Raw genomic sequence first — 11,669 nt, 5'->3', positions numbered from 1 at the left:
TTAGGTTCGTAATTCACCTCAAAACCTTCAAATATATTCAAACCCCTGCTGTCCCAACTCTAAAATGTGATATGCTACGCAATCGATAAAACAAATTATACCACGATGATGAGCCCAACGCGTAGAACAACTTTCGTCAAGGACTTACGTCGAGAAAATCTATATTTCACTTGATCCTAAAAATGGGTTTCTATGTTTTCTCTGTATATTTAGCTTAAAATGCACAAAAAAACTCGAAGAAGAAGATATATACAACTTTCCACCGACCTAGGGCCCCACCTCACGTGCCTGCTTGTGCAGTCCCACGAAAATGCTAATATCTCTCTATTCTGAAGTCGTATGAATGAACGGTTTGATGCGTTGGAAACTAGACTCGTAGACCTTCGATTCGATAGTTTGTGGACCCCATAACTCTTTATAGATTGGGAGAAAACCTCCAAAACATTTGACCCAAATTTCAGAGAAATCTTTAAGAAGGAACTTACGATAACTTCCGCCAACTTTTATTTTGCCACTTACCTAACTTCAAAACATGAGATGCAACACTTGAACACTTAAATTAGGACATACCACATCATTCTAAATTTATTACCCACCCTCCTTGTCTTTCCGTGGAGATACGAGTAATTTTAGACGTTTCAAAAAGTCGGGGTGTTACACCAAGCATTGAACTTTCTCTTCTTTAGCAATGGAGATTCTGATGTTGTGCAAGAAAAAAACATCAAGGAGTAATCGACTAGTAGCTGTAGAACTTATAAAATTGTGGGTACTTCCAGAATCAATAAGACTAAGCATGTGATGTCTGTTAATGAGTGCAGGCAATTGCATAGTTTGTGCATGCCTTTGACCTGTAATTGCATGTAAAGAAATTTTTGGGCAGTCATCCGGCACTTCCGGAATTGCATCATCAACTGAATCATCCAATTCCAACCATAAAAGTCGTTTACACTGGTGAGTGACTGAATATTGTTCGTCACAATTATAACATAATCTCTTAGCTCTTTTCTCCGCCATTTCTACACGAGTTAATCGCTTGAAAAAAAGGGTTTGGTTGCTAGTCTGGATATTCGTCGAGGTAGATGAGCCAATAAGACCAGTATTAGACTTTGCTGAGTTCACTGTGTTGTCATGACTCGTCCGAGACTGCTGCCATGCAGCTTTGCGAGTGTTACTGACTCTTTGCAATTGTTGTTTTTGCTCTAAATCCCTGGCTATACTCGTAGCTATCGATAAGTCAGGTGGTTTGAGCAATTGTGCATCCAATTTGATTGAATCATCCAACCCTCCCATAAATATTTCCATGTGCAACTGTTCTGGAATAAGCTCATTAGGCCTAGTCAACTTTTCTTGAAACTGACGTTGATAAATTTTAATTGTACCAGTTTGTCGAAGCGTGACTAGTTCACCCACTGGGTTGCTGCTTTCAGGAGGTCCAAATCATTGGAAATATCGTTTCTGAAAATCTTTCCAACTCATTGGGTCCTTCGCTCGTTTAAGCTGATAATACTATAATTATGCTTCTCTTAACAAGTGAAATTCAGCGACCCCAACCTTTTTTGCATCTACTATATGTTGATTTAAAATTGTTCACAACGATGTGCCTAAATTAATGGGTCGTTGGCGCCGTCATAAGTAGGAAAATCCATCCTTGGATACCTTGGTATTGTCGAATTGGAATTTCCACTAGTTTAATGATTCTGATTAACCGATTCAATATGCAGCATATTACCTCTAGGAGCCGAATTTGTTGATCTACCTATTGTTGGAGCACTTGTGGACTCTGCCCCATGGACTGTTAGTTTTGTAGAGCCAATTCCCAAGCTAGAAAATTGTTCTTGAATAGCTTGAATAATTCTTTCACTGATACGTTGTTCCATCGCTGCAAGTTTAGAGTCCATTAATGTTTCTGTTATCACACATTCTTCCTGAAACGTGGAATTGATCTCATCGTCCATTGTGTTAGGCTCTGGTACCAAATTGTTAGGATTCTTAGAGAAGGGTCGAGTCACAGGACGATGAACAGGGAAATCAATTTCAACTGCCTTTGATATTTCCTTGCTTTTGTTCGAATTCTTAGATCGACCTATTTTTGTATATGAATTCAGCTCATCAAAGGGAAGTTGAAACCTTAGAGTTCAATGGAAGAGAGAACTCCTATCTCTTGTTTCTGATTAAAATCTGCGTACTTCTTATTCCTCAAATCCTCCTTTAAATATGAGTCTTCTTACGGTAATAGGAAGTCTTATGAAACTAGAAAACATAAATTCTATTTTAAACTAATATGAAATCTACTAACAATATAATTAAATCAAGTTATTTGGCTCTCTGTCGCACATATGTTTTGCCCACAAATGCGTCCACAACAATATCATTTTCCTAATCTAAAGTTAGAGTTAAGAATATCCTTCGTTTTTTTTAATTATTTTTTATAACTGACCAAAAAATGAAGCAAAATAATTAAGAAAAAAAAGAGGAGACCAACTTTATTTTTAAAAAATAGAAATTATTCTACAATATTTTACAATTACTATTATAGAATATCTTCTTTCCTCTCCATTTTCTTTTCATTTTTGGTATAATTTATTTGCCAAATACTTATCTTTTTACTAAATAAAAAGTACTTAGATTTTTTTTTCTGTTAGTTTACAAGATTTCAATTAAAAAAATATAATGGTATATGTTGTTATTAATTTAGAAAATATGATCTAAAATGTTTTTTTATTATTAAATTTTTAGAGATTATCTCGAGTTATTTTTGTGTATTTTGTATCTTGTATGTATTTTTTTTATTAAGGATATTCTTATTTCAATTGATTAAATTTTTAAATAAGATTAAAATTAAATCAACGAGAAATCAGAAAATATAATTAAATGCTGATATAAATAAGGAGTCAAAATTAGTGGAAGATGAAAATTTTCTTACCAAAGTTAGTGAGTGTTTTCTTGATTTGTTCTTTAATTATGATTAAGAGGCTTGTTAATAGTATAATATTTTCTCTAATTTGGTCTGAAGGTATTAGAATATTACTATTTTCCAACATTAACTCAATTGTTATGCAGGACAGGATTGTTGGTTACGACTCTTTATCTTACACTTTACTAACTACTTGTTGACTTAGTTATTTTCGAGCCTTGTAAAGTTGATGAGATCGGAAATAAAAGTGAAAAGAATCAAGGCTTCTTAAACAAATAATTCTTGGGAGACAATTGTCAAAGTTCATCTATTTGTCAATCAATTTGAATATAATATACGCATCAATCGTGCTATAGTCCTCCCCTTGCCAATATCAAACTTAATAAATTATACTCAGCTATTATGCTATAGAGGAAAATCTTTAACAGAAATATTTAAAAATTAAGCATGAGAAAATGACTTGATCTGGTCAGCCCTACACTCCTTAATTGCTTAAGGCATGAAATATATAAAGTAACAAAAGAGTTTATATAATATTTTAATACATAGAAGCCGCACCTGCTTTCTTGACAAACAGAGCCTCAACATTATTTGTCTTTGATTACTCCATGTTATTAGAAAAGTATGTATCTGATCATTGTTTTCCTTTATTATTATTATCCTCTTTTCAATTCTAGGAAATTTTTGTTGAACTTCTCAATTCATTAATTACTCAGGTACACAAATAGCTATATTCAATTTATGGAAATAGATTTATGATATACGTAATTCGAATCACACCTGCTTTATATATGAAATATTCAACTTTTTCTCTATGTATTGCGAAAGAGTTAGCTTGTAAAACATATCAAAGTTGGAAATCTTAAATATATAGTCTAAACAAGACTTAAGAAAAAATTATCATGTCAAACAAAGCAAATGCTATGACTAGTATAATTTGTTGTATGTATGTTCTCATGCGTTACATAAGCACAGCAATCTAAGCTGATCTACAAATGGCTAAGTGAATGTGAATATTAGGTGAATCCAATTTTGGTCCAATGAATGGACAGAAAAATATTCAGGTAAAAAGGGTTAGGAGAACTGCTCTGCTACTATTTTCAAACATGAACGGAATAAGATTTATGCTTTGAAAAAACAGTTTTTAGTCGCATCAGGAGAATTAATTAATGTTACTGATGATTGGCCATATCAATTATTTGCAGGCGCCCGAAGTCGCGCAGATATATTTATTTGCAACTTAATTAGGGTATTGAGCAGTAGTTCTAATTCTACTATCATGTTTTAAATGAATTGGGACTTATAGGCATCAAACTGTGTCTGAGCTCCAAGCCTGGACTGCTAATCTCCACTCCAAGTAATTAAGATTGTCATAAAGATCAAATGGCCTTTTACAACTACAACAATAGTCCTAAGCTAGTCCAGGCTGGCCACAGCCCGTGTCGCTCTATTTAAAGCCTATTTGACATTACTGATAAGAGGTAAAAATACTTATATTGAGAAAAAAACATTTAAAAAAAAAATCAAGGTGTTTGAATGAGATTTGACTCATCTCTATTACATCTTCTGTTCATTTCCTCAAGTGCATATTTAAATAAGTGACACTTGTCATATTTATAATTTAAAGGTTTAGATTAAGTTAATTTTACAGCCTCTTAACTATAGTTTGAAGATAAATTAGGAAAATAACTCACCAACTTTAGTAAGAAAAATATCATCTTTCACTAATTTTGACTCCTCTCTAATATCATTATTTTTATGATATATGTCCTGCATTAATATCATTTTCCTAATCTAAAGTTAAGAATATCCTTCGTTTTTTTATTTTTTTATTTTTATAACTGACCAAAAAATGAAGCAAAACAATTAAGAAAAAAAGAGGAGACCAACTTTATTTTTTTTAAAACAGAAATTATTCTAAAATATTTTACAATTACTATTATACAATATCTTCTTTCCTCTCCATTTTCTTTTCATTTTTGGTATAATTATTTGCCAAAAACTTCTCTCTTTACTAAATAAAAAATACTTAGATTTTTTTTTCTGTCAAAGCTAGTTTACAAGATTTCAATTAAAAAAATATAAAGGTATATGTTAACATTAATTTAGAAAATATGATCTAAAATGCTTTTTTAATACTAAATTTTCAGATATTGTCTCGAGTTATTTTTGTGTATATTGTATCTTCTATGTATTTTTTTTATTAAGGATATTCTTATTTCAATTGATTAAATTTTTAAATAAGATTAAAATTATATCAACGAGAAATCAGAAAATATAATTAAATTGATGTATAAATAAGGAGTCAAAATTAGTGGAAGATGAAAATTTTCTTACCAAAGTTAGTGAGTGTTTTCTTGATTTGTTCTTTTAACTATAATTAAGAGGCTTGTTAACAGTATAATATTTTCTCTAATTTGGTCTGAAGGTATTAGAATATTACTATATATAGTTCATGTGTTATCGTATGCTTTTGACTTCATCTCTATACCAACTTATGTTTGCCTACTGATTAAGTATAAAAATATGTGTAGCTTCTGTTCTTGGTTTCAATTAATTCACTTTGTCCTGTGATAAAATGAAGTGTGAAAGCTGCTAAAAATAAGATCCACGAATAGTATAGATTCATGATAAACAACAGATGGTACAAGTGATGTGATCTCAAGGACGAAAAATGAAGAATGTAAAAAGAACAGGGGAAAGATAGATAACAAAACAACAATAAAGAAGCTTATTAATGGAAAGATACATAACAAAACAACTTAAGATGAGTTGATCTTCCTGCATGTCTTCCTGATTTCTCCACTGGAACCTGTCAAAGGAGAAATGTTTCCCATCTTAACCATAGACTTGGCGAAGTGGTCGAAGAAAAGTGCATTGTTCTCTGCATATTGCTTCACCAAGGCTAATGATTCTTCACTCTTAGTAGTAAGAACTTGGTCAGAATTCAGCAGACCCTTTGAAGCCAACAAGAGCTTGAAGTAGCTGTTATCAAATTTTGTTGGGGAAACAAAGTCCAAGAAGAATAAGTTTTGGTCACCACCAGATTTTGGGCATCTATTGCGCAATTGGGCAGCATAAGATTGATCCAGAGTTGAGTCTGGTTTACTGTTTCCTGACTGGTTGTAGAGCCTTTGCCTGAAGCTGACACATCTTGAATTTCCAATTGTGTGGCTCCCTGCATAATAATACATCTTAGATTTCAAACATGTGAATAACTATGTAGTAACAAAGAAATTAAAGGGACTAGCTTATACCAGATAAGGCGACAAGGTCAACAACATCAAGCCCCTGCCTCTTGAATTTAGTGAGAATGGTGTTAAATGTGTTGTTTGGAGCAGGAATGTCATTGTTGGAGCCACTTAAACTGGCACTTCTGGAGTCTCTTCTTCCCAATGGAACCTCCCAGTTTGGTCCACCAGCCTAAATAACAAAATAAAATTAGCTCTGTTTCTTTCTTTTTTTCGCCCCTCCTAGAGAAGTAGTGTGATCAACTTTATGCGACTTTACTTACCAAAACAGTGGAGTCCCTTGCAGCAAGTGCCAAGATATCAGCACAAGAGACAGTTTGTGGGCATTCTTTCTCAAGTGCAGATTTAATATCATCAATGACATCAAATCCACGAGCTGAGTTCCTGTTGGGGTTTGATCTCTTTTCAGTTACTATGCTTCCCCTGCTGTCCAGAAGCAAAGACGCGTCACACCCCTACAAAGCATAGTAAGAAAAATGATTAGCTAGCCTATCATTTTTTATGGCACATATCTCTATATTTTGTTCATAGCAAAAGTAATTTTCAGTTGTGTACTAGTGTGCATTGTTATAATACAAAGTGACAAATATTTAGTAACAGAGAGATGTTTTACCTTGACAAAGCAGTCATGGAAATGGAGCCTCAGCAACGAAGCAGCCATTCGGGCTTCTTTGGCAACAGCCTTGGCAACAACAGACTTGACAATTTCTTGTGCTTGTGGGCATGATTTATAATAGTATTGCGGGTATAGGTTATCATTGTCACTCTTAAAAGAGAAACAAATTGGTGCAAAAGCAAGAAGAGCTACGAGAACGAAGAGGCTCGTAGACTGAGCCATCTTGAACTTAAGTTCTAAGGACTTGTTGTAGAAAGAAGATAAAATATTGAAGAAGGCTAGCTTGCTGTGATGAAATTGAATGGAGTTTCACTAGTATATATAGTGTGTTCAATGGAAGAAGAGACAGAAATAAATGGAGTTGGTAACTTTTTAGTTGGGATTAGTATATTTATTTCTGCATTATTTACCAATTGATGCAAACTTGTGTTTTAACAAGTATGATGATTGATCTGGTCCATGATAGTAAAAACACCTTCACCAGCTACTGTAAATGTTGCAACATCAATTCAATTGTAATGCATGACATGAAGTTGATCATGACTACTTATTTTACTAATTGTTGACTTGGCAATATTTTTTTTCTCTCTATTCACTTTTATTTGTCCACTTTGAACTTTGCACGCTTCTTAACAAACAATAATTGATATGACTATATTATCATATCATTCATATTAATTGATGTTTAGCGTTGAATGTTGAAAAAAATTATTTGAGGAATAAGTCATTACTATTAAGGGCAAAACATGAAAGAATAAATTGTCTTTTCTTGATATGTCAAAAGTGATAGAGAAATACTCCCTCTCATATTAATTGATCATTACACTAAAAATAGTTGTTCCATATTAGTTGTCCACCTTACTAAATCAAGAAAGTATTAATTAATTTTTTTCTATATTATCCTTGCAATTAATTCTTTTTGAAAGTGTTTGTATTTGTTTGTAAAATTATCACAAAGTTGTTTAATTAAGGGTGATTTAGTAAATTATCTTCTTATTTATGATTTCTTAAGCATCGTACAAGATGAAAAATGATCAACTAATATGGTATAGAGGGAGTAGTTGATATCCAAATTTTAATTGAATAAAATAATCAAGGTTTCTTAATCAAATGATTTTTAGGAGAAAAAATTCAAGGTTCTTCTGTAAATCAATAATATATATTTAATGTACATGAATTGGCTTAGTCCTCTCCTACCCAAAATCCAGATTTATTAATTGTTTGCATCATGCCATCGAGAAGATCTTTAGGGAAATTTAAGTTATAAAATTATTTAAGCGCTAAATAATGACTTGATCTAGTCAACTCCACACACAGCTTAATTGATTGCTTTGGTTCAAGGGATGCAAAGATGATAAACATGGCTATATAACAAAAAGAGTTGATAAAAGTGGGACAGAATCCACCTGCTTTGTTGACAAAAGAGGAATTATTATTTGACTTCAATTGCTCCAGGTCCTATTTACACACGCCATTTCTTAATTCCTCTTCTTTTCTTTTTGGTTTTATATATTAAACATGTATGATCTCATGAAGATACCTTTTTGTTTTTCCTCTTCGCAATTTCATGAGCAAGTTTTGAATTTCATTAGTATAATTTTATATTAGATTTACCTATTACTTATATTGAATACTATTTACTAGATGATATAGTCAACTTTTTCAGCTAAATTATATTGCATTCACCTAAATCTTAATCAAGATGGTCAAACAAAGATAATTTTTTTATTTTTTGTTATGTACTTTAAGCTACGTTATTGACAATTTCTTAGAAAAATAAAAATCGGCGTTTATTAAAATACTTGTCCTGAGAACGTGCGTTGCACGTTTGACCTCTACTACCACATAAATTTATTTAAGTTTATCTCATGTATAAAAAGTAAAAGCATTTGTGACATCAATCCAACTATTGTGAATAGCAATAAAATATACATATCATACAAAATGAAAAAAATAAGTTAAACAAGCAATATATTAAACTGAATAAGAAAGAATAATCAATAAATAAAAAATTACATAAGAATTATATGATGATAAACACAAAAGTGCAGTAGATTGACCTTTTATATATTCAATTCATAAAGGGAGAAATTGTGTACCTCAAAAGTTGTGAAAAAATACAAATATAATAGAGAAAAAAAGATAAATACCTAATTTTATAGATGAATATTGTTGTGTTGACAAAACGGAACCAAATAATTGTTAATAAATTTTCCTCCTAATTTTTCACTAATAGAGCTGCTAAGAATATATTGAAAACTGAAAAGAAGAGTCATTTATTTCATAATCAATTCAAATGAATATAGAAATGAGAGAAGTCAATTGGTTTGCCTTTTCACCTACTATGGCTTTACGTCTACCACTGTTCTATTTTTTTTAATTCTAACTTTTATTTATTTATTATGTTTATAGATTTTATATTTATATTTTTCACTTAAATGTTCTTAACATAATATTTGCTTGAAGGATAAAATAATTATTCAATATTTCATGAGCTATAAAATCTAGAAGGGTTAACAATTAAAACTCATTAAAAAGTGGAAAATGATAAGTTGTAACATCTAATCATGTATTTGGTCTAGTTTAATTGTCATTATTGATATGATTTTAGAAGTTAGTAAATGCTGTAAAATTAAAACAAAATTAGACAAGAAATATAGAAGATGAAAGCAATAGAAATAGGGAGACAAGAGATGAGAGCTTTTCTTATTATTCCAAGTGTTCAAGTCTCTACAATATGAATCCTTCTGCCTCTATTTATTGTGTAACATAGAGGCATACAAAAGGTTAGTCATAAACATGACATTAACATGAATATAATGGGGGAGGCTATGGAAGTGAAAGATTACAAGAATAATGGTTATAAAGGTGGAGATTATGGTTATCTTCATAATGGAGGAAAGTAATGGAGTAACTTCTTGATGTAGTGGACATCCACAATATATTATTTTATAACACTCCCCCTTGGATGTCCATAGATAATATGCCTCGTTAAAACCTTACTAGGAAAAACCCCGTGGGAAAAATCCTAGTGAAGGAAAAAGAGTACACATATCTTTTAATACGTTTTGAATGTTGCCTCGTTAAAAACCTTACCAGAAAAATCCAATTGGGATAAAACCATGGTTAAGGGAAAGAGTATAATGCGTATTTTTCTCCCCCTGATAAAATTTTTACTTGATATCTCGAAAACAATGTACTCCAATCTTGTATCACAACTTCTCAAATATTGATGTTGGCAATCTTTAGGGAATAAGTTTACAAGATTATCACTTGAATGGATTTTTGAACGTCTATCTCACCATTTTGTTGAAGATCATGTGTGAAAAAGGCTTTTGGTGAAATATACTTTGTCTGATCTCCTTTGATTGTATCCTCTCTTCAATTGAGCTATATATCATTTTCGTATATGGTGGTTGAAATATCCTTTTCAAAAGAAAATCACATATTTTCTGAATATGATAGATCATGATTCCAACCAAACACACTCCCGACTTAATTCATAGATCAATATTATTTTTGCATGATTTGAAAAAGTGGTTACTAATGTGATTCTTTGAATTTCCAAGATATTGTTGTCTCTATATGTAAATAATAGTCATTTGCGATCGAGCTTTATGCAGATCAAATAAATATTATGCATCTACATAGTCAAATTATTTCTGACTCGGGGATTGATCATTTCAATTTTATTGAAGCTCGTCTTTTCTTCTGAAAGAAAATCACACATATATATCAAATAATCTTCTAGCATTTGCATAACCAGCAATCTGTAAGTGCACCAATTGCACTAATACATGACATTTTAAAATCATTTTCATGAGATCAAAAAGATTCTTTCTCTGTGTTAAGCAGTCTCAAAACCATTGGGTACTCAATGAAATTGCTTTAAGACCTTTTAAATCCTTCAAGGATTTTCATATAACCTTCATCGTCTAGTTAGACATAATAATCATTCATTATGCATATTCAAGTATTTCATCTATTGCCAGACTGAAACAAGTCTCATTGCATCCACCACGGGAGAATATATCTCCATTTCATATTGTCAGGATTTTTGCGAAAACCCTTTATGCCCAGAGGCACAAACTGCACTTTATATCTTACAGTTATACTTTCGCACAATGATTCATTTGTACCACACTGACATTGTATTTTGATCCATGAACTCTATGATCAAAAACATCAATTTTCTAAGTGAAACAAAATATACTTGAATAGTGCCAATAATTATCTGTCCACACTATATGACAGATTTAAATTTAAGATCCTCGTAACCATCTATAGCATTGAGTGCTACTTCATATCAAAGATACCGTCAACGGTCATTTTGATATCGATTCCAATAAGACATAACTTATCGAGATCTCTTCATTTTTTATCATTTTCAGGTACTTGAACCTTTGCCAAGGTTTTATGAAGTGTTATGTCATAGTGCTCTTTCAAAGCACTTACCTCATTATCATGACCATTTTGATAATTTGCTCATCTCCTTCCTCAAGGAGATTTACGTTTGGAATCGATTGGTCTATCACACTTTTGGCGTACCATAGACTATGTCCTTTAAGGACTATTTATTGGAGCATTTGCAACAATACATGAACATGTCCTTATCCATACGAACACAAGTCATATTTTCTTCAAGAAATGAACCATAACCATTTGTGCATGCTCCATAAGTTTTTATCAGAAACTCATTGTCATGCTTTGGCATTATCAAATTTATGTGACTCACCTCAACATCACTTTAAGAGGTCAAATGTACCAAATGTACTACCACTTTGTATTCCTTTATTTTGATGGAGGATTTACAAAACTTTATTTTGATGGGCCACCAAATACATTTGGCAAATTATTTGCAACATTTTGCAAATGAATTATCTCTTGA

General features: G+C 31.7%; 1 protein-coding gene across 1 annotated transcript; it reads right to left on the bottom strand.

Annotated features, from left to right (window-relative positions):
• Nucleotides 1-5,510: 5,510 nt before the first annotated feature.
• Nucleotides 5,511-7,142, bottom strand: LOC102596274 (peroxidase 72-like). The gene is made up of 4 exons (XM_006340610.2): nucleotides 6,779-7,142; nucleotides 6,429-6,620; nucleotides 6,172-6,337; nucleotides 5,511-6,092 (listed from the first exon to the last, which is right to left on the bottom strand). The coding sequence occupies exons 1-4, from the start codon at nucleotides 7,001-7,003 to the stop codon at nucleotides 5,677-5,679; spliced, it is 999 nt and encodes a 332-aa protein (XP_006340672.1). The 5' UTR covers nucleotides 7,004-7,142; the 3' UTR covers nucleotides 5,511-5,676.
• Between the last annotated feature and the right edge of the window lie 4,527 nt (nucleotides 7,143-11,669).

The sequence above is a fragment of the Solanum tuberosum genome, unplaced genomic scaffold (genome assembly GCF_000226075.1).
Source record: "Solanum tuberosum cultivar DM 1-3 516 R44 unplaced genomic scaffold, SolTub_3.0 scf00020, whole genome shotgun sequence".
In the NCBI taxonomy this organism is placed as follows: Eukaryota; Viridiplantae; Streptophyta; class Magnoliopsida; order Solanales; family Solanaceae; genus Solanum; species Solanum tuberosum.
The sequence above is the reverse complement of the archived record's forward strand: the minus strand, read 5'-3'. Positions and strand labels throughout refer to the sequence as shown.